Source organism: Scardinius erythrophthalmus (genome assembly GCF_964197995.2).
Source record: "Scardinius erythrophthalmus genome assembly, chromosome: 3".
NCBI lineage: Eukaryota > Metazoa > Chordata > Actinopteri > Cypriniformes > Leuciscidae > Scardinius > Scardinius erythrophthalmus.
This window is the reverse complement of record NC_138223.1, coordinates 38234421-38257695: the sequence shown is the minus strand read 5'-3', so window position 1 is coordinate 38257695 and position 23275 is coordinate 38234421. Positions and strand designations below refer to the sequence as shown.

The 23275-nt window shown below is 38.2% G+C and overlaps 4 protein-coding genes across 16 annotated transcripts in view; 2 read left to right on the top strand and 2 right to left on the bottom strand.

The window, feature by feature from the left end:
- Positions 1 to 676: 676 nt before the first annotated feature.
- On the bottom strand, positions 677 to 3735 carry cbr1 (carbonyl reductase 1). Its single transcript, XM_081360569.1, has 4 exons — positions 3469 to 3735; positions 3042 to 3340; positions 2053 to 2160; positions 677 to 1958 (listed from the first exon to the last, which is right to left on the bottom strand). The coding sequence occupies exons 2-4, from the start codon at positions 3325 to 3327 to the stop codon at positions 1522 to 1524; spliced, it is 831 nt and encodes a 276-aa protein (XP_081216695.1). The 5' UTR covers positions 3328 to 3340; positions 3469 to 3735; the 3' UTR covers positions 677 to 1521.
- Positions 3690 to 10303, top strand: setd4 (SET domain containing 4). 5 transcript variants are annotated; one of them, XR_014029797.1, is made up of 11 exons: positions 3693 to 3908; positions 4002 to 4097; positions 4170 to 4207; positions 4745 to 4833; positions 6325 to 6754; positions 7269 to 7443; positions 7514 to 7595; positions 8510 to 8590; positions 8766 to 8886; positions 8983 to 9262; positions 9600 to 10301. XR_014029797.1 is itself a non-coding variant. In XM_081360559.1 (10 exons), exons 1-10 carry the CDS (start codon positions 3830 to 3832, stop codon positions 9112 to 9114), a joined length of 1326 nt encoding a protein of 441 aa, XP_081216685.1. In that variant the 5' UTR covers positions 3690 to 3829; the 3' UTR covers positions 9115 to 10303. The 5 variants fall into 5 exon arrangements, 3 of the variants coding, with proteins under 3 accessions (XP_081216685.1, XP_081216686.1, XP_081216687.1); XR_014029798.1 differs by having other exon boundaries at positions 3717 to 3908; positions 8763 to 8886; XM_081360559.1 differs by having other exon boundaries at positions 3690 to 3908; positions 8763 to 8886; positions 8983 to 10303.
- On the bottom strand, positions 10162 to 17105 carry cryzl1 (crystallin, zeta (quinone reductase)-like 1). Of its 7 annotated transcripts, none has more exons than XM_081360563.1 (14): positions 16560 to 16808; positions 16260 to 16341; positions 16075 to 16152; positions 15819 to 15891; positions 15670 to 15714; positions 15518 to 15586; positions 15295 to 15428; positions 14069 to 14180; positions 13407 to 13427; positions 13141 to 13239; positions 12473 to 12585; positions 12245 to 12350; positions 10641 to 10686; positions 10223 to 10451 (listed from the first exon to the last, which is right to left on the bottom strand). In XM_081360563.1, exons 2-14 carry the CDS (start codon positions 16323 to 16325, stop codon positions 10352 to 10354), a joined length of 1062 nt encoding a protein of 353 aa, XP_081216689.1. In that variant the 5' UTR covers positions 16326 to 16341; positions 16560 to 16808; the 3' UTR covers positions 10223 to 10351. The 7 variants fall into 7 exon arrangements, with proteins under 7 accessions (XP_081216688.1, XP_081216692.1, XP_081216694.1 ...); XM_081360564.1 differs by having other exon boundaries at positions 16565 to 16696; XM_081360565.1 differs by having other exon boundaries at positions 16575 to 16694.
- A 681-nt stretch (positions 17106 to 17786) lies between these two features.
- The window catches only part of itsn1 (intersectin 1 (SH3 domain protein)), a 44981-nt gene continuing 39492 nt past the window's right edge, over positions 17787 to 23275 (top strand). For all 3 annotated transcript variants that reach the window (XM_081360290.1, XM_081360289.1, XM_081360288.1), the window contains exon 1: positions 17787 to 17976. The gene's annotated coding sequence lies outside the window, so the exon portion shown is untranslated. The remainder of the gene's footprint in view (positions 17977 to 23275) is intronic.

Here is a 23275-nt window from a genome sequence, read left to right as displayed (position 1 = left end):
TAACCGGACACATCTTTATTTATGTCTTGGAAATGCGACTATTATTTCAGCAGGTTCTTTAAATGCCAGTGTATATTCTGTACTTTTACTTGAGTACTGTACTTAAGTACACTTTTTGAGTATCTGTACTTTACTGGAGTATTATTTTTTCTGGAAACTTTTTACATTAACTTCACTACATTTCTGTCAAGGTCCTTGAGTAGAAAGTTGTCTGTCAGGGGATGATTTTAGGTGCAGGGGTTGCATTTTGGTTGGAAATGAAAGTCGGGTTGACGTCAGAACCCGACTGGTGTTGGTTTCTGACGTCAACCCTATTTTCATTTTCAACCACAATACAACGTCTGTCCAACGTTGGACATTAACGTCAATATGACGTTGGATTCTGACATCAACCCGATTTTCATTTTCATTGTTGGGTTTGGTCTTCTAAATGCAAATTGCGTCGTTGTTTTGGAGCACACTAGCTTATAGATAACAGTAAGGCTAACATATTCATACTTAAAGCCAAAAAACTTTAAATAGGGCACTATTTGAGGGAACAGCCATTTTGGTGTCCGAAACCATTGTGGACGTTATTGAGTGCTCTTATTCAATCTCACATTCAATCCCACTACTGGAACTGTGCTCTAGAAATAAATGTGATATCGATATGAGGATAGGTAGGCAGGCATAGATTCAGAGGCATAAGGTACTGTATTACATACAACAATGCAACAATAATAAAACAATGCATTTACATTTACTTTTTACTTCTGATACTTAAGTACTTTTAAAAATGAGTACTTCTGTACTTTTACTTATGTAAAAATCTTTACTTTGTTGTGTACTTTGTCCACCTCTGGATATTCTCTTCCAAACCAGTACTTTTTTTCCATGGCTTTTAAGAGAAAGCAATACAACTGGATGAGAAAGATAATGGAATTTTATGTATTTTTGTAAGTTTTCCCGATTCATGAAATTGTACAACATTCATCAGTTTTAACATAAAAGATGACAAGTTACAATCCACTGAGTAAAATTAATTTTTAATTTAGGATTAATTGATGTAGTCGACATTGTATTTGCATTTTGCATCATTAAATATTTAACATACACAAGCTGATATTCTAAACTATTGATCTTAAACTTAAGACCACATAAATCCTGCAATATGGATCTTTGAGCACAACATTTTGGTCTGTTCATTTTAACAAGACTGCAGGTTGCAGATGATGATGCATTTCCATGTGTTTGCAGCCAAGCATTGCATTTTAACAAAATTGTTCTTTAAATGTTTTTGGGCATTATTTTTGTCTATTCAGTAGAGCTTTGATCAAATGTTAAAGCTTTTTGTGTTTTACTTACAATAATACGAAATTACACAATGCACATAGTAACTTTGTGTATTTTTTGAGTACCTGAAGTCTTAGTTCAGTCGAAAACTTTCTAGAACTAGACTGTTTGAGGTTAGTCTGAATGTGTCTGAACTTGACTCCATCTTTTCAACACAAACAAACACAACCTGTTCTCTCTTTCTTGCTCTCACCAGGGCTGCACTTTCTTCTCTGAAACAAACTGCCCATGAGGCTCTTTGGCCCCTGCAGGCAGCAATGCCAAGTACACTGGAGTGATGGCGCCCTCATCTGGAGATTTGGTCGCATTTGGTCCAGCCATGTCAGTCCTGACCCATCCTGGACAGCAGGCATTGCATAGGATCTCATCTCCAGGCCTCTCTTTCATCAGATTTCGGGCTAGGATTCTAGTCAGGGTGGTGAGGCCGGTTTTGGAAACCCCATACGCAGTGCTGGGCCAGCCTTTTTCTGAATGAACCCCTTCCTGAGCGTCACGAACGAATCGCTCCATCAGCCCAACCAGTTCTTCCTCTGTGATGTCATCGCTTCGGAAACGGGCCTGGAGTTCTGGACTGCATCGGCTTAAAGCCACCGAGCCCATTCCGCTGGAGACATTCACTAGCCGACCTAGAAGCAAATAAAAGCATTTGAGGGAAGAGAGGAGAAGAGAAAAACCACCAGACAAGCAGGTTCTGCAAGGCATAACTGATACATGACTTACCTCCTGGCTTAATAATGGGCAGGAACTCATTGCACATATCTCTAGTAGCAAAGAAATTGGTCTTAAGTGTCACGTCTGCTTGGATCCCAAAAGGAGTTGTGTCCGCCACTGCCATGAAGAAATCAAACATTGTTTTCTTTGCACATAACACAAAATTATGACAAAATGTTAACCCTCTGGTGTCATTTTAGACTAAGACATTTTACATTTAGAATTTTTTCTTCATCGGAATGGTATAAAACTTGGTGACTTTTGTGCGACAAAGATAATAGCAACTTTTCTCTCTACTTGACTTCATTTTTGAATAATTACATGTACTCTTTACTCCAATACATTTGTGATAAGTAATGCAATTATTCCTTACAATTTGCATGACGCCTAACTTTTTCAGCAGTTTATTTCTACTACAAAAAAGCCATATCGCCATCTACATGGCATTGAGTGTACTATATCTTGTGCATTTTGCCCAGTACTCACCCAAACTCATCAAGAAGGCGACATTACATGAATGTTAGTGCTTTAGCTGACCACTGTGAATCGCAGGTGTTTTATATATGAGATGAGGATGTGGCTGCAGCCAGTGATAAGGCTTTGACTATTTTATTTTATTTAACTGTTATATTGAAGCACCTTTTTCAAGGATATTGGTTTACTTGTGCCCTTTTTGAGCCCTTGGTTTAAGTCTAGTCCCAGACTAAATGCATGTTTGAGCTGTTTTAACTGAAAGCAACTTGCACTGAAATATGTCAGTGCCATTGTTTTGTCTCAAGATGCACACCAGTAATGTTTTTTTTCTAAGGCACGTTTATAAAAGCTACTTAAATGTTTTAATTGAACTAAAGTCTAATCCTGGTTTAATCTAAACCCTGTCTGTGAAACCAGCCCTAAGACTTTTACTCAAGTCGTATTGGAATTGGTGACTTGTAACTTATCTGTAGTTTTACTCAAGTAAGGTTTTCCAGGTACTCTTAACAAATGTCTTTAGTTACTTTTGAAGGCGATCCCAGCGTTGTTGACGAGCACGTCCAGGCCCCCGTACTTCTCTCTGAAGAAGTCCCGTGCGGTGCGGATGCTGTTTGGATCATTGATGTCCAGCTGATGGAAAAGAGGAGTCAGCCCCTCCTTCTTCAGACTGTCCACCGCTGCGTTTCCTAGACCAGCATCCCGGGCTGTCAGGTACACGTCCCCGGCGTACTGTTTGCACATTGCCCGCACGATTGCGAACCCGATGCCTTTATTTGCACCAGTGACCAGAGCTACTTTGCTGTTGCTCATTGCTGTAATGTGCCTGCAATGGAAAATAAACTTAAAATAACTGCATATCATGTGGCATAACAGAAACAACAGCCTAATTAATAAAATAACGCACTTGAATGCATTTAGAAAACGTATACATGGTTACAACAAAACATGTACCTGTTCTAGTCCGTCCAGTTTTGTTTTTGCCTGTTTTGTCGCTGCTTACTGCGCATGCGCGGAGGAATACGCTTTCATAAGCATCGCGGTTTGATAATTATTTCATGTGCATCAAGTTTTACTTGTCGACAGAGCGATGATTATGGGCGCTTTGAATTTTTTTTAAACGTCAATATTTAAAATTATTTTTTATACATACTCCGATTGGTTCAAACTAAGACAATGACGTAACGAAGAACTAATCACGTGATCCGGCTGTGTTTTTGACCATGTGGATGAGTGTTTTGTTTCTAACTGAGGTTTAGAATGACATTACACCCGATACAAGCTTCATGTAGCGCTGTTATGTGGAAACTTTAAGATGAATAAATCTGGGTGCCGTACTGGGAGAAGAGCGAGGAAAAAAAGACGGAAAAAACACGAGTCTCATGTCTCCAAAGGTATTCTGTTTCTACGCTGATATATTGTAACTTTGTAGTACAGTCAGTGTGTATAATTCTTGAATACATTTGTTATATGTATTTTGGTCCTAGTTACTCTGACTCACGAAGCACAGTTTGTTCTTTTGAGGAGATGGCTGAAAGAAAGAGGATTCACTTCACAGTCTCTCATCCCTGTCAACTTCCATGGCAAGTAACCGCTGTAGATATAGTTTTCACACTTATGTAGTGATTATGCTAACTTATATATTTTTTCCTCAGACACTGGAAGAGGGCTTATGGCAACTCAGACTATCAAGGTACTTTTATATACTGCAGGTCAAAAGTAAAAAATAAATAAATACTTATGCTCAACAAGGATGCATTTATTTTAACAAAAAATATTATTGAAATTATTATGTATTATTAAAATACCTATAGTTATATTATATAGTTTAAAATACCCATCTAATATGCTAATATGGTGCTCAATAACCATTTATTATTTTTATCAGTGTTGAAAACAGTTGTACTTCTTCACATTTTTTTGAAACCATGAAATACTGCCATTCAAAGGTTTCGGGTAAGCACAGTTAAAAAAGAAAATAAACAAATATATTTATTCAGCAGGAATGCGTTTAATTGCTCAAAAGTGACATTAAAGACATTTATAATGTTACAAAAGATTTCTGTTTGAAATAAATGAATATATTCATCAAAGAATCTGGAAAGAAAAATGTTTTGCGGTTCCCAAAAAATTTTAAGCAGTAAAAACGATATCGATAATAACAAGAAATGTTATTGATTGGATTCAGATGTCTGAAACCACAATGAAAATATATTTGTCACCTTTTCAGGCCAAAGACATGGTGATTTCCTTACCTGAGAAATGCTTACTGACATCCAGCACAGTTCTGAAGAGTTACATGGGCGACTATATACAAAGGTATTTTTGGACTGATCATTTTTTTCACCCCAAAACTATATATATATATATATATATGTATATATATATATATATATATATATATATATATATATATATATATATATATATATATATATATATATATATATAATATACACTCACCTAAAGGATTATTAGGAACACCTGTTCAATTTCTCATTAATGCAATTATCTAATCAACCAATCACATGGCAGTTGCTTCAATGCATTTAGGGGTGTGGTCCTGGTCAAGACAATCTCCTGAACTCCAAACTGAATGTCAGAATGGGAAAGAAAGGTGATTTAAGCAAGTTTGAGCGTGGCATGGTTGTTGGTGCCAGACGGGCTGGTCTGAGTATTTCACAATCTGCTCAGTTACTGGGATTTTCACGCACAACCATTTCTAGGGTTTACAAAGAATGGTGTGAAAAGGGAAAAACATCCAGTATGCGGCAGTCCTGTGGGCGAAAATGCCTTGTTGATGCTAGAGGTCAGAGGAGAATGGGCCGACTGATTCAAGCTGATAGAAGAGCAACTTTGACTGAAATAACCACTCGTTACAACCGAGGTATGCAGCAAAGCATTTGTGAAGCCACGACACGCACAACCTTGAGGCGGATGGCCTACAACAGCAGAAGACCCCACCGGGTACCACTCGTCATCTCCACTACAAAGAAGAAAAGAAGCTACAATTTGCACGAGCTCACCAAAATTGGACAGTTGAAGACTGGAAAAATGTTGCCTGATCTGATGAGTCTCGATTTCTGTTGAGACATTCAGATGGTAGAGTCAGAATTTGACGTAAACAGAATGAGAACATGGACCCATCATGCCTTGTTACCACTGTGCAGGCTGGTGGTGGTGGTGTAATGGTGTGGGGATGTTTTCTTGGCACACTTTAGGCCCCTTAGTGCCAATTGGGCATCGTTTAAATGCCACGGCCTACCTGAGCATTGTTTCTGACCATGTCCATCCCTTTATGACCACCATGTACTTATCCTCTGATGGCTACTTCCAGCAGGATAATGCACCATGTCACAAAGCTCGAATCATTTCAAATTGGTTTCTTGAACATGACAATGAGTTCACTGTACTAAAATGGCCCCCACTGTCACCAGATCTCAACCCAATAGAGCATCTTTGGGATGTGGTGGAACGGGAGCTTCGTGCCCTGGATGTGCATCCCACAAATCTCCATCAACTGCAAGATGCTATCCTATCAATATGGGCCAACATTTCTAAAGAATGCTTTCAGCACCTTGTTGAATCAATGCCACGTAGAATTAAGGCAGTTCTGAAGGCGAAAGGGGGTCAAACACAGTATTAGTATGGTGTTCCTAATAATCCTTTAGGTGAGTGTATAATATATATATATATATATATATATATATATATATATATATATTATTAATTACATTTAAAAAATGCTTTTTAAGGAGAACTAATGCAAGATTTTCTGTGCACCCAAATATTTTCTCTTTCTAACTGTAGATGGCATCCTCCCATATCTCCTCTTCTGGCTCTTTGTTGTTTCCTCATTGCTGAGAGGCATCGTGGAGATGCATCTGAGTGGAGTCCCTACATTAATATCCTCCCAAAGACCTACACGTGCCCTGTGTACTTGTCTGATGACATCATTGGCCTTTTGCCTTGGAGTCTCCAGAAAAAAGCTACAGAGCAGAAAGAACAGTTTCAGGAACTCTGCTGCTCTTCCCTGATGTTTTTCAACTCCCTCCAGCCACTCTTCAACCAGCCCACAGAGGAGTTGTTTACCCAGGATGCAATGCGGTGGGCTTGGTGTAGCGTTAACACGCGTACGGTGTACATGGAGCATGATCGGAGCAACTATCTCTCCAGGGAGAAAGATGTCTATGCACTTGCACCGTACCTTGACCTGCTGAACCACTGTCCTAATGTCCAAGTAAGAGCATCTAACAGAAATACAAAAGTTTGGGGTCAGTAAGATTTTATGTTTTTGAAATAGGTCTCTTATGCTCACCAAGGCTGCAAGGCTGATACTTTTAATTGCAAAATTACTTTTTTTCTATGTGAATATATTGTAAAATGTAATTTATTCCTGATTACTCCAGTCTTCAGTGTCACATGATCCTTCAGAAATCATTCTGATATGCCGATTTGATGCTCAAGAAACATTTCTTATTATTATCAATGTCGAAAACAGTTGTGCAATATTTCTTTCAGGATGCTTTGATAACTTGTCAGTTTTTAAAAAACAGCATTTATTTGAAATAAAAAAATCTTTTGTAACTTTATAAATGTCTTTACTGTCACTTCTGATCAATTTAATGCTGTATCATTTACTTTTTTTAAATCTTACTGAACCCAATCTTTTGAATGGTAAAGCAATTTCTTACAAAACAGTAAAGTTGCATGGCTATAAGTAAGGAGAATTATTAAGTTTCCCTGGTGTGCAGGTTGAAGCTGGCTTCAACAAAGACACTTGTTGCTACGAGGTTAAAAGTGTCCAAGGCTGTAAGAAGTTCCAGCAAGCATTCATCAATTACGGTCCTCATGATAATCACAGACTGCTTTTGGAATATGGCTTTGTTGCTCCTGGAACCCCCCACAGCGTAGTATATGTTGATTTAGGTAAGCAAAATGCGTACTGAAATATTACATTTTCTGAACCTGTATCAATCACTATTTGTTGTTATTGTAGGAACTCTAAAGTTGTGTCTAAATCAAGGAGACAAACAGCTAACACAAAAACTACTCTACCTGAAGGACAATGATTTTTTAACGTAAGTAACAGATATATTATATCAATAACAATCATATGTGACATTTTTGGGTATCATGGTTTCCACAAAACTATTAAGCACACCTTTTTTTAAAGGTCCGCTTCACATGTAACATTTAGTCTTCTAGCAGTTAAAAACACATCTTCATGCATTTTGCAGAACAACATTGTTTTGGTTGTGCTTCGGTTACTACTAGGCTTAAGCGATATAACTAGTTTAGATGGAAAGGATCTCAAAAGCTGACTAGCTGAAAACATTACTGTTGCTATACACTTTAATAGACACGGTACTCCCTTGAAAATAAATTCCAGCACAGCGCTACAACACCCATAATGAAATGACCCTTCACAAATATAATGCTTTAACTCTATTAGAGAGTTACATATGGCAATTTATTTGTTCAATAAAATACCTTACTCACCCATTGAGTAATAAAAATGGCATCTCGTCGCTTTTACAACAATTAAATTCCCTCAGTTCTCACCATCTCTGAAAAGCCAAGCTAATGTTGATGATTCTCATTTTATTTCGAGCTGTCATGTTCTCTTTTTGCTAGCAGATGCTCTGTTCTGTTGTTTTTATAACGGGTGATTCACCGGAGGTTCGATATTTATCGTGTTTAGTGTCAACCTTTCTTGCTTGTCGTGACAACTAACCTTTGCCAATAGCTTGCAAGGAATACAGCATAAAAAGGCCACATTATTGTTCTTACAGTTTGATGTATAACTGTGTAATGTTGCAGTTCTTGAAGAGTGTTAATTTCGAACTCTGACTTAAATTCATGACCTTGGGGACATTTAGCAGTTCTAATAAATTCTGTTGTGCCATTGTGTCTTCATCATGACAGTGGCCAGTTCTTACAGTACAACTGTATAGAACAGCAAATTCAGTTTCCATGTGTTCTCACTCTTCAGAAACTTGACATTTGGGATGGATGGCCCTTCCTGGCGACTGATGACTGCACTGAGACTGCTGTCCTTGACACCTGAGCAATAGTGAGAAGTTATCATCCTTAACACATTATTTGTATGAGTGGAAATTTGACTGTGTGATAATGCAAAATACATGCCACAGTCTTGTCACTGTTATTGCTTTTACTTGCGTACATTTTATTTCATGACAATTATTTGAATACATTCAAAACTGACTTAATGCTGTTGACTGCAGTAGTATTTGGAAGAGTGTCCTCTTGGGGGCAGCAGTGAGCCAGGATAGGGAAGAGTGGTGCATTCAGTCTGCCCTAAAGCTTTGCAATAACCTCACTGATGGCAATGTCAAAGCACTAGAGAGGGTGAGTCTAATTATAATCTATTCATTCTTAATGCTGCCTGTGTCTAATTAAAGATATGAAACCACTTACAGCCCAAGTCTTTCCATTTTTTAACAGCTATCGCAGCTCAAACACGGTGCAAACCTGTCTCGCCTTGAACAACTGTGTGTGGTGGAGAGCCTGAGACTAGAGGAGCAAAGGATTCTGGAACACACACAAGTGGTTCTTCAAAACCTCCTGAGACAATAGTCACTGTGGTAACATTAGGGCATTCCTCATGCTGTCACTGCCAAGATTTTAAACGCAAGCCAAGACTGAGTACAGAACCAACAGATCCGGTTAACCCTTGTCCTACAGCCCTTAACCCAATCACCTCCAATGCTACGGGAAATATGGAGTCCAAAACACTTAAAGGGATACTCCACTCTAAAATGAAAATTCTGTCATCATATACTCACCCTCATGTTGTTTCAAATCTGTATGAATTTCTTTCTTCTGCTGAACAGAAAGGAAGATATTTAGAAGAATGTCAGTAACCAGACACTTTTTGGTACCATTGACTTCCATAGTAGGAAAAAAATATACTATGGAAGTCAATGGTACCAAAAAGTGTCTGGTTACTGACATTCTTCTAAATATCTTCCTTTCTGTTCAGCAGAAGAAAGAAATTCATACAGGTTTGAAACAACATGAGGGTGAGTAAATGATGACAGAATTTTCATTTTAGAGTGGAGTATCCCTTTAAAAGAATAGGTCACCCAAAAACTAAACACTCAAATCTGAATGTATTCCTTTTTTTTCTGTGGAACTCGAAAGGAAACATTTTTAAGAATGTTCACGCTGCTCTTTTCTACCGTTGTAGTTATCTTAATTTTGTCCGAAAAGTACAATGCTCACTTTCACTGCATGGAAATGATCTGCGTGAACATATTAGTAACTTAGAACTTTTTAGGTGAACTTTTTCCTGCGTGACAATTTTGATAATAATGGTGGACAGGACATTTAGGACAATGAGATCTTAACAAATACCAATCTTCTATTGAAAGTAAATGAGCTGCATGAGTTTTTGATAGAAGACCACTGATAATCAAATGCATACCTCTGAACAATGATGCCGGATTCTAGGTCAGCGTTATCTGTCCTTTTCCACACAAAGCTGCCCATATTAATGGGCAAGAGAAATGGGATCACATGGTGGCGTTAATAATCCATTGGGAATGCTTGAGAAGGGGAGAATCGCATCTAAAGTCTGTCATAACTAGGGCAAAGTTCCTAGCCAAAATATTTCACGAAATACCAATTTCAAATGTTTATTATATGTATTTTTTTATACATATGTTTTGCTTTGTGATGCTACTATTGTTTTAGAAAAAAAGGAGCTTGATTTCCATTTAAAGTATTTTAATGTGTTTACAATTAAAAGTGCAACTGAACACAACAACGACTATAATTTACAGAATTATGGAAAACATATTTTCAGTCCTTTTCAAAGCTTAACAACTATTCTCTTCCTTGTTTGCTTTCTCTGCACCATCTCCATGGAGACTGTGGCTTCATATAAAGGCACAGGTTGCTCCAACTGCGGCCTGCGCAGAGACAACAGTCAAATTCAACACCATTCACAATGACAAAGATGATTTCACACTTTTCCTCTCTGCATTACAGACACAGTCCACATACATTCAGTTTTAAGTTCATAATTTCTCCTTCTGTACAGACTCTCATTCACGCAACCTTTTGCTCCTTTCACACACTTGTTTATTCCTCATTCTCACCTGAAAGTGCCTGTGCTTAGTTTATCCATCACATCTTTCAAGATATCTGAGAGAGAGCAGACTAAAGGCGAATAACCCAATTAAAGACTGGAAACCATGTGCCCTGTGTGTTGTTGAAAAGACTGTTCCAGTAGCCTGAGGACATTGGGAGAAAACCCTCAGGTCTCAAATATATCACATTGGCATGGACAAGCCATATGCACACTGAGGAACCCAATGACCTCATTGCAACATATAGCGATTTAAAAAAAAATTCTGATACGATCTAGTCAGATCTCTTTTCTTTATTCCACTTGAGAGTAAAACATAAGTGGTTTGTCTAAAGAATAAAGATCTGCCTATCAGAGCCAGAGTCTATATTAAGACTTCATGGCAAATAATTTACAAAAGAAAATACACACAAGTAACTTTGGATAAAAGCATTTGCTAAATACATAAACTACAATATAGATTGAGCTGGATCTCTCAAACATAGGCTGCATTTACATTACATGGTTCAAGTGACCCAATACCAATTTTTCCCTCCCATGTGGCACAGATCGGATATGACCCACGAACGTGTAAGGAAAAAAGCACATGGATTATGATATTCTCAGATCGATTTTAGGCCTCAGTCATATAAATCTGATATTAATCGGAAATGGGGATTTTGTTCTACCATGAAAGCGGACAGATTATGGGATTACATTTGTGCCTTTAAAATTTAACGGAACTTTTCAAGAAACGAACGATGGACATTGTCTTTGAAACCGGAAAAAAATTAATCGCAGGCTAAATTTTGGACTGTTTTTTTAATACACTGCATGTTGCATGTTTTGCTAACTGTTTTCTCTTCTTTCGCTGATCTGTACTTACAAATAGGCTTCCAGAGTTTTCATTTAAGCTTCTGAAGTTTTCGTTTATGCTCCCTGAGTTTTGGTTCGCCATTCTGACACATTTGTTTGCTCATTTGAACATGCTGTGTTCTCACTGGCTACTGAGTTTTTGATTGACAGATTCTTGACCTGGAAGTGAAGACGTCAGCATTGAAAACAGTTAACACATGCAGTATATTAAAATAAAGTCAAAAATTTTGTCCGCGATTTATTTTTTCCCGCTTTCAAAGACATTTTATTCAGTTTCAATTTATATTTTCAATCATTTCTTGAAAAGTTACGTTCAATATTAAAGGCAAAAAAATAATCCCATAACAGATCGGATATTCCCATCAGTGCGAGTTGTACGTCATTGAAAACAAAAGCTTGTATTATCTTTTCATGCATCCATTGCAAATCGCACCATTATTACTTCCTTTTCAGCCTAAGCTCTACCGGGTCAGTACATCTACCGTGGGTTGTTTCACCAAGTGTATGAATAGTGTAAATGCAGACATCGGATATGGGTATCTTTTAAAAGATGATGTAAGCTGATCTTCAAAGAAAAAATCGGATATAGTCAACGAATCGGAATTGGGCATCAAGACCTGCAGTGTAAATGCGGCCATAGAGTATTTGACTTTTCAATGCTGATAAACAAAGCAGAGGCCTGAATGCTTTGTGACATAACTGGGCCAATCAAGAGGCAGTGTTCAGTTACATATTAATTAAGTTTGTTGTAAAAGATACGAAGATATCGGCCCTGCTTGGCACGGGATGTTGTCCACACCTCGTCATTAAGGAACGAGAGAGACGCTGCTTTCAGGAAGAGAATGTGGCTGTCAGGAGGATCCAGCTTGGAAAAGAGGATAATAATGATTTTGTTAGGTGTATCTAAACCTGCTGCGAGTCAATCAATATTTGATGTATAAAATGCTGAATGTTAAAGTGTATTGAAGAGAACAGGGAGCTACTAACCTGTAAGTTTTGTTCTGTGGTGACCCAATGACCTCCAACTGAAAGAAGGGTAAGGAGGTCGTGTTTATGTGGGCGATGACTCTGAGTTTCTGCCTCCTCCTCATAGAGTCTCACTGTTCAAGAAAGGCTCAAAATCATACACTGCTAATTGAAACTGAACTATGTGAAAATTAACATGACATTGAAAATGTAAATGTACACTACCACTCCAAGGTTTGAAGGTCACTTTTACATTGTTACAAAAGATTTCTATTTCAAATAAATGCTGTTCTTTTGAACTTTCTATCAATCAAAGTATTCTGTAAAGTGCATCAGTTTCCACAAAAATATCAAGCACAACTGTTTTCAACCTAATAATAAATAATAATAACAATAAATGTTTCTTGAGCACCAAAACAGCATATTAAAATAATTTCTGAAGGATCATGTGACACTAAAGACTGGAGCAAAAAACCGTCAGAGGAATAAATTACATTTCAAAATATATAAATAGAAAACGGTTATTTTACAATTTAAAAATATTTCACAATATTACTGTTTTTACTGTATTTTTTTTTTACCAAAGGAATGCTGCAATAATATATGCTAAATTTATATAATTAATTAAAACCAGATATGAGAAGACTACGTTAAAATGGTTAGAAATCTCATATAAAGTAGCCGTAAACCTCCTGAATCGATGATGATGTCCACTCCTAGACCTCCAGTTTCTTCAAGGCACGAGTCCACCAAGTTCTCCTTTGAGTCCCACACTCTGATCACTCGAGCTGAAGGAAGAGATATACATTTCAGTACTGATGCTAAAAAAAAAATCATTTAATTAATATCAACGAAGCACTTAAAATACTTGCACATGGTGTCAATCAAAGAATATGTTAGTGAGAATAGATACATTATATACCTATAGAAGATATTTCTGCCATACGCAACTTACCCAAAAGTGATTCCTGCACACCTTGAGCAAGTGCAAACAGCAGGAAGAAACAATATGAAGAAAGTCACATGGTGAAGAAAGGCAAAGAAATGCTCAAGGTTGAAGTGAGAAGATAACTTTCAGAAAAGGTTTGACAATCAATGTGAGTGAGTTTAAAGAAAGAAAAATCTAGGACAAATGAAATCTGTTGATTTTCAGAGGAACAAAGAAGAAAGGAAGAGGTTTGAATCTTTGAACTGCCAGCATTACAGCACATCTTTGAAATATGAGAACATGCCCTCTGCAACAATCAAAACTTAGAGATTTCTACATTTGATTAGACTTTGGTAGATTTGAGACTCGCTTTTACAAAAAATGATGATGGTTTTCATATGCTCATGAAATGAGAACACATATAACACTGTAAGTACAAGAGAACAGATAACTTTACAAGAGATAACAACTAGAGATTAAAAAAAGATTTGCCCCATTTCACTCCCCAGCCTGACATTTCAGTTTGCCTGGTGTTTATTTCAGAACAACTCATGCCAAGTTTTTCAAGAATCAAAACTTCCAGTGAAGCGGTAAGTCAAACCAAGCTTGGACTCCCTCCTAAACTGACACTTCATTGAGAAAATATCTTGGCTGTCATTCCTCTCCACAACGCACACTTCAGTACCCACCCACACTCGGTCGGAGCTCTTCCAAAAACTTCTGGTCGTCCGGAGACAAAGCTGTAGCCAAGACTTTTACACCGTGATAGTGGGCGAGCTGAATGGCCAGAACTCCAAAGGGCTGCATGCACACAACACAGGAAGTACGATAATGATTTTAGACATCGAATGCAGGGCGCCAAACAATGGTTATAGATCTGATGTGCTAATTCTGATATGAGAAGACCACTAAATGATAACAACATTTTTTTTTTAAAATCAATATATGACAAAATGTACTCGTTTCAACATTGATACAGTATCATTCAAAAGTTTGGGGTCAGTAAGATATTTTAAATAAATGTATACTTTTATTAAGTAAGGACACATTCAATTATTCAAAAGTGACAGTAAAAGTATTTAGGACCAGTTCACAGACAGGGCTTAGATTAGGCCAGGATTAGGCCTAGTTTAAATAGGACATTTATAAACTAAGGAAAAAAACATTACTGGTGTGCATCTTGAGACAAAACAATGGAACTGACATATTTTAAGATATGTTAGTGCAAGTTACTTTCTGTTAAAACAGCTCAAACATGCAATTTAGTCTGGGACTAGCTTAAACCTTGTCTGTGAAACCGTGGGTTATTGCGTTACAAAAGTTTCTATTTTAAATAAATGCTGTTCTTTGGGACAGCACAAGTGTTTTCAACATTGATAATAGTAAGAAATGTTTCTTAAGCAGCAAATCAGCATATTATATGCCCACCTGTGCAATAATCATGCTGTCTAATCAGCATCTTGATATGCCACACCTGTGAGGTGGATGGATTATCTCGGCAAAGGAGAAGTGCTCACTAACACAGATTTGTGAACAATATTTGAGAGAAATGGGCCTTTTGTGTACATAGAAAAAGTCTTAGATCTTTGAAAAATGGGGGCAAAAACAAAAGTGTTGCGTTTATAATTTTGTTCAGTGTAGAATGATTTCTGAAGGATCATGTGACACTTAAGACTTGAGTAATGATGCTGAAAATGTAGCTTTGACATCACAGGAATAAATTATTATTTTAAAATATTTTACAATAGAAAATAGTTATTTTAAATGGTAATAATGTCACAATATAACTGTTTTTATTGTATTTTTTCAATCAAATAAATGCAGCCTTGGTGAGTATAAGAAACTTAACGGACCCCAAACTTATACTAAAACTAATAAGAATCATCAGGATGGTGACCTCTGCACAGATACCTACACCAGCGCCATCCAGCACTAGCACAGTCTGTCCCGCAGCCATCCGAGCCAGAGTATGGAGAGCAGTGTAGGCCCTGAGACCGTCTTTAATGACCGCTGCTGCTTCAAACCAGCTCACTTTCTCAGGCTTCTGAACTGTTAGCATATGGAAATAAAAAGTGCATTGTTAGAAAAGCAGTGTATCTTTAAGGAACTAGGTAGGAGTGTAATGCGAACAACAATACCTAAATCATATTCATCAATAAGCACTACGGAACAAAGGCCAGACAGCTCGGCATCCAGAGGGAGAATTCCTGAGAAGACATGCAAATGTTCATTTGATTATATACATATAGAGCAGACTCTAATAAAAAACAGAGGCTAATAAAGTTCTTACCAACAACCTCATCATCTGGCTGGAAAAACGTCACTTTGGGTCCAACTGGAAAAGGATATGCATCGCATTCGATTTATCAGTCAAGCTTATTTGGTTAGTAATCAGCAGTAAAAGGTAATGGCGTCAAATACACAAGAAGTCATGCAAACCTTGTAGAACAACCCCAGTGATCTCCCTTCCAACTGGGACAAGCTCGCTCTCAAGCCTGAGGTCCTCGTACAGCTGGAAAACAGATTAAGAGATGGATGCAAATATTCATAAAAATAAAATGTAGTCTATGAAATGTCCATCATGTGTTGTAAACATTTTGAAGTTTGGGCCTCCATACGCTGTTCTGCAGGTCAATCACATTAAATCACTAAACATCGTTCAAGATCTAGTAGACATGGTGAAAAATCATATTACCTTAAAATCAACTGGACTAAGTGCACAGATTTTTACTTGAACTTTGACCTGATGGCTGCCAATGTTAGTGGGTGCATTCTATGAAAAAAAAGCAAAGGACGTCAGATAATTTCAAATATGCATTATAACAGATTTGTTTAGGACACTTTGGATATGTAAATCCATGCATTTTCAGGCACTCTCACCGTCTCCTGTAAGACAAACTTCACATCACCCTGGTCTCCACCTGGTTTGCAGTAAAGTCCCTTCATGGCAATTCTAGCAGTTCTGGAATAATAATAACACAATCAATAAAAATAATAGAATAAGAATAACACAAGCAATAACAACAAGCTGATTGAAATGCTGTAATAAACATATTATTGTAATAGTATGTAATACAGAACGATCTCGACAGAAATTCATCACATTTATTGCATGTGCAATCTCTTTTGCACTTGAACTGTGCAAGTTAAATATGATAAAATCCAATTTATGCAGAATACCTTACTCTTGCTTACTAGCTGCTTCTTTTCCTTTGCATAACCCTTTATGTCTCGCGTGTCGTTTTAAAGCATAAAAATTGGTGATATAATGTCTGCTTATGTTACGCTATATACGGTAATATTTTTGCAGTTAAGAGTATTATAGAAGCTACTAACATGCAGTTGACTGCGGTAGTGTTTTGTTCATTTCCTTCACGTGACTCGTCACACGTGACGTAATGGAGTAGAAGTATAAACACAGAGAAAGGAAACGCAAACGGATCCGATGTATGAGGGATTATGTTAGATAACCGCATATTTGAACTAAATAAATGTCCTCAGAAATTCTACAACATAGAGACCAACGTAACGTTACTCTAAATAAAATCAATGCAGCAGTTTCTTTTTAAATCAATAAATAATGTAATAAAAAACGTCCACGAATCGTCATTTATAAATGAATCTGTTGAATCGATTCGCAAATCTATCTGAACTATTCGTTCACGAGGCGGTTCCCGAGTCGAGTTTCGGACCGATTCGTAACAAACCGACAACTAACGTTAACTGATAGAAAGAGCAGTGCACACACCGTATATTAGAAAAAAAATAAATAAATGTGTAAATGGAAACGAGTCGGACTTTCCCATTTTCTTCCCACTAATTACATATATCGTATATTGAAATGTATAAATGTAATATTTGTAGATTAAGTAAGGGATAATGTATAGCGAGGCGGTTGTTATAACGAATAACAACCCCGACAGGCTGAACTGGCTCTAAAGGTCTTGAAACAGCCTGAAGGGGTTGTTATTCGCTATAACAACCGCCTCGCTATACATTATCCCGCTTATTACATGGCTACCTACAAAATAAATAAATAATTTGACACCAAATAATGATTTAAAACGGAGTTTATTGATTTAAAAACGATTGTATTGCTTCCGCTAAAGAAAATAGTCCGTTCCGCGTCCATAGGAACACTCATGGCAACGGTGTGTTATACTTCGCAGCGGTCTGTTATCAAGAAATAACACACCGCATTCTACATTGGAATTCAACCAAGCCATGTAATAAAAAGATATAATAAATGGCTGTAAATACATTAAACAAATACATTTAAGATAGAACACAACAGATTTCCTCTAATGTTCTTGGTGAGTGAATTCGTTTGGGCCACAGTGCGCCCCCTGTCGTCAATATACGCACGCACACGGATGCCTGAATGACGTCCTCAAGGTTTCATTTTTCCCCCTTTTTACTTCACTACTGGCGAAGCTGTGCGGAGCAAACGAGGAGCCAGAAGGAGCAGCGAAATAAGCCTGGAATTGATCTCGCTCGTTTTAAATTAGGAAAGAAGAGCCCGCCGCCTGTCATCCCATGCTCCTGTAGTTTATTCCCTCACAGAGTGTTGGAGATATAATGGGAACTGAATGATGAGGTAAGAGAGTGTTTGTGTGTGTCAGGCCGATTGTCCTTTTTTGACAGTGACTGTGTCCGCTGCGCGAGCGAGCAATCCACAGCATTTCAGCGCGCGCTTTCGTGCGAATTTAGTCGCTCGCGAGAGGCTTTGATCACTTCAACGGTTATTTCAGCTCAGTAACACTAAAACTACTCTCCCCTAGTCGTTTATTCATAGAAATAGGCCTATGAATGCTCCCTCTCCGCGCAGAGATTGCAGCTAAAGCTCAGCTCTGATTTACGTTACTGGTTTAGTTAGCACTCCGGCTAACGGCTGCTGGTGTGACAGCAGCTCGAAAACTGAGGATTTTTGTGGTAAAACCCATGGATATAGTGGGGTACTCGGACCGTAAGAGTGCTGAGGTGATGTGTGTTATATGTAGGATGTTGTGACTTAGAGTTTAGTCAATGTGCTGGTGTTGCTGAATAATGAAGATACAGCTCATGTCCACACATGACTGCAGGTCTCATCCCTACACATGGATATCCATCCATCTCTTCTCCAATGCAGTCAATACACACGTGAGTCCATGCTGGCCAGGAGAAACACAAGTTATTATCCTGTGATTATGTCTGAAGGAAGGTGATTAAGGCTCAGATCCTGTAGTGCTGGCTGGCCGTGGATTTGGGTGCTTTGTCTTAAAGCCACTATCATGTGTGGTATGTAAACACTGTCAGATGATTGGACTGGTTTATGAGATCTTATGAGAAATCCAGCTGGAGCCTTTCCGTCCTGGGACAATATGGTCGTAAACCTGGTCATGTCCTGGTTCATAGAGGCACTCCTTGATCGCAGGACTGAAGTGGAAAACCTGCCGCCCTGAGTAATGCCTCAAAAATGTGACCTCAGACTGATGTAAGAGCAGTTCTTAAGATATGGTCTTCCCACATTGTTAAAGATTAAGGTGTCCAAGCGTACACATTTTAACCAATGTTGATTGAAATATCAGTTCATCTGAATTTTGAGGAGGTGTTTCTATAATTGGCTGTTTGAGTGCATAATAATATTCCAATAATAATCCAAATTTGGTCATATTCTGATTTTATATAAGTATAAAAACATTAACCTGGTTGTCATAATTATATTAAGCTTGTTTCTAGAAATCTAACTGAGAAAACTGGCATATCTGTGCCATATATATTGTCAAAAAAAGTATATTTGCATATAAAGAAATCAAGGTAATTCTGAGTAATATCAGATAGTGAGTGAGAAGTTGTTTATTTTAATAACTATTATTTCAAGAACTTTAAACGAAGTGGCATTTATAAGAGTCTTATGAACAAGATGTTTCAGATGAATGAAAATGAATGGGTTGATTAGACTACTGTTCAAAATGTCCATTCAAGCTAAAAGCGTTTACCTTATTACCAGTTAACAAAGCAAATTTTATGCCATACCGTAGTTCACACTAGACTTTGAATTCAACATATAGCCTAACCTATAATAATCCCAAAATGTAAAAATATACAACCTACTTTCCAGCAACACTACACACATGCAGTTAACGTTGTAATTCTGTCTATCGGTCATATCGGTCTTACATCTTCACCTGATACGAATTCACAGCTCAGTCACCAAACTTGACCATTGGAACACAGAGAAATGCAAAACTTGCGTTTCTGGTCTCCCGCATTTGCATGCGTATGAATGAATGAAATTCAATCGAACGAAAACTCTTGTGTGGCCAGCCGCCCGTTTGCACATTAATATTCCAATAAAAATGAAAATTGAATAAAAAAATGGCTTTTAATCTGAAAGTAATGTCCATGTGAACGTGCCTCTGTGTTCATGGTGCTTCCAGCCTTGTTTAGATGAGGATAATGGAGCGTTTGAAAGCCTCTGTTTTAAGTGCAGGCTCAAGAGGAGCTTATTGTTAGGCCATTCAGTTCATGAGTCATTAGAGGCTGTTTTTTGCAACCTCAAGTTTATCCGGCCACTTTCTCTCCCTGTCTCTTCCCCATCCTCTCTTCCCCATCCCCCACAGGTGTAGAGCGGAGATTTAGTCGGGGGTGTGAGATAAAAGAGATCCCTCAATCCACTGTGCACCACTCGATCTCAGCAGGATGGATGATAGGCCAGCGTTGTGTGTGCGTGTGTGTGCGCTTATCTGGTCTTTTTTTTTTTGTTGAACGCTGATGTACGCGCTGCCCTTTTGCTGCTCACTTTGAAATTTGTTTCTCTTTGTGCGATCGTTGGCTCTGAAGCAGCTTTTTGTCTGGATAATTAGGTTAACAGGAAGAGAGCTGGACCCTCAATCTCTCACCCCAGTGCTCTCCTCCAGAAGGCCTGAATAATTTTAGTTATTCTTGCCTGCTTTTTGCTAAACTAATTAGAAATGGTGGTCTGAAAGTGGATTTGCTTTGCTCCTCAGGGGTTTTAATGTAAAGCTGTGTTTATAGCTTGTGCATATACTTCTGTAGGGGAGGGTCTGTGATTTTTCTTTTTTTTAAATGCATAATTTACGATGAAATAATGTCTATGTCATACAACATTGTGATTACTGTCTGATTAATGTGTATGCATCCTTGGCGAAGTCAAACTACAGTTACATGGCATTATCGAGTAAATCAAGTCAAAATGATTTTTATAGTGCTTTTCACAATGCACATTGTTTCAGAGCAGCTTTACAGAAAATCATGATGTTTGTTGATGCTTATAATATCTTAATATCTTCATTCCTTACAGTCACATTTATCAGATTAGAGCTGGGCGATGATATAGTTTACATTTTGTGACAATATTAGCAATCAAGCCACTGAGAAATGCTGTATACAATATGGTGTATATATGTAGCCCTATGATAATGCTACTATACTTTGCTTGCTGATAAAGTTGGATATACTTAAATATCCAACTTTAAAGGGGAAATGAAGCAGTCAATCAAGTTTACATGATTTACAAGATGGATTTCCACTGTAATCAACAATTATATAAGAAACATGACAAATGTAAACATATAAAAGAAAAAAAAGAAAAACCGTTATATGTTTTGCTGCCAGGGCGCTGCCATTGTGTGCAGTATTCTAAAGTGTGACGTCACGGGGTTGGTTGGCTTTAATAAACCTGGCTGAATGTATTAATATCACGACGTCAAACTGTCTACACCACGGAGTTTTGACCGCGAACAACTAACGTTAGGTACAGTCATTATTAGCTAACAGCTGTAAGCATGAACTAGCTAACACTAACTTAGTGTTTAGCTAACTTTAGTGGAGTTTATTAGTACCAGACAAAAAGACGACGTCTAACGTTAACGTTATGTTAACAAACTGCACATGGAAACATTGTTCGCGATGTCTGCCATCATATTCATGTCTCTTGTCAACAACACCATGTAAGTTAGCATGTATTAATATATGCATTTGAGCCGATACGGCGTGGGAACCGAGCAGTGGTAAGTTACGTTGTTATGTCGAACAGCCGGTGGTGGTTTTGGGCGAAGAGCGGGTTGGTAAGTTGCAGCGCGTGTGGCTGTTGTAATGCGATGCCCACCGTGTCAGAGTCCATCTGCTGTATATAACATATTATGTTAGACTTCATTAGTTGTTCGCGAATCGCGGTCAAAACTCCGTGGTGTAGACAGTTTGACGTCGTGATATTAATACATTCAGCCAGGTTTATTAAAGCCAACCAACCCCGTGACGTCACACTTTAGAATACTGCACACAATGGCAGCGCCCTGGCAGCAAAAGATATAACGGTTTTTCTTTTTTTTCTTTTATATGTTTACATTTGTCATGTTTCTTATATAATTGTTGATTAAAGTGGAAATCCATCTTGCAAATCATGTAAACTTGATTGACTGCTTCATTTCCCCTTTAATATAAACATAACATTTATATTTTTTCTGATATAAAGCACTTGCTTCAGTTGCTTGCTCTTTGTACGGGTTTGCTGCATATGAATTGTTACTGACAATATTATCCTCATCTTAAATGCATATTTTGTTATTGTAGTAAACCTATATAGGTATAGATCAGCCATGAATCTTTAGTCTGGCTATTTAACGTGTGTGTGTGTGTGTGTGTGTGTGTGTGTGTGTGTGTGTGTGTGTGTGTGTGTGTGTGTGTGTGTGTGTATGTGTGTGTGTGTGTGTTTGGCGTCTTGTACAGAGCAGTGACTGTCTGTAACCTTGTCTTAACATTGGACCGAAGCACAACAATACAGGCCCTCTTCCGGAAGCTGTTGTATTTAGTGTCCCGGGCGATTCTTTCTTTGCCGCCTGATCCCGGCTCAGATTCTGCTCAGACGAAGCTCCATAACATCCATTGAAGAAGTACTATCCGTTCTCACTCTTACAGCTGAGCTGTTCTGCCTACCTCAGCTGCAGAGAAAGCACTTCTGCTTCCGTGGGTATGGCCTTTCTTTAAACGCTTCAAGATGGAAGTGAACAAATGAGACGAGACTAGATTGTGGACTGTGGTTTTGGTTTTTAAACTTGGGAACAGTCAAGAGAACAGGTTGCGATACTGAATCATTTACTAGCCTAGCAGCGTGTTATGAAAGATCGGTTTGGGTGGTTTGTCATCAGTGATGATAAAAGCTTGAAGTTCCACTTCATTTTAAGCTGGATTCCTCTGCGTGTGTCTGGACTGCATTAAATGTGGGTGGAGTGCAGATTGTCTGTGATTTATTGAGTAGTGAAGAGAACTGTTGGGGGTGTCAGTGGAACTATAAGCATCTCTGAGTCTGAATATCATTTGATCTCTCTAAGACTGACTCCCACATCTCTTTCTGTCATGCCCTTAAAGGAAACCAGCGATTTGCTCTTCTCGAGTTCCTGTGCTTTCTAGTCCTGTATCAGGTATTGATGTTGACAAGGTTGAAATTGGATTCATTCGGCGACTGTTCAGGCTCAAATGTGCAGTGAAAGTGACCTGTGGGTAGAAGTTTAAATACACTGTTTCTCTCTACTATGTTTTTTCAGCCAAAGTCAAACATGGTCCATGAAAAAGGCTGTTGTGCTTTTGTGTGGAATGCAAACGTGTGGGTGCGTTTGGCTGACTTGTTCTCGTAGGACCCCAAGCCTTCTTGGAAAGAATGCAGACAGGAGTATGAGTGTGATGTTGACACTATTAATACTTGCACTCCCCTTGGCCCCGGGGTCTCGCGTCACCTGACTAACGAATCCACCGCTGGATGCGTTTGTGTGTGTCTATCTGTGTTAATTGCACGTGTTTTTTCACCGTCTCTGTTCAGGGTGAAGTTGTAACTTCGGTGAGTGAGGGAGACTAAATTTTGCCCATGAGACTATTCCTGCCTCTGAATCTGTTATTGA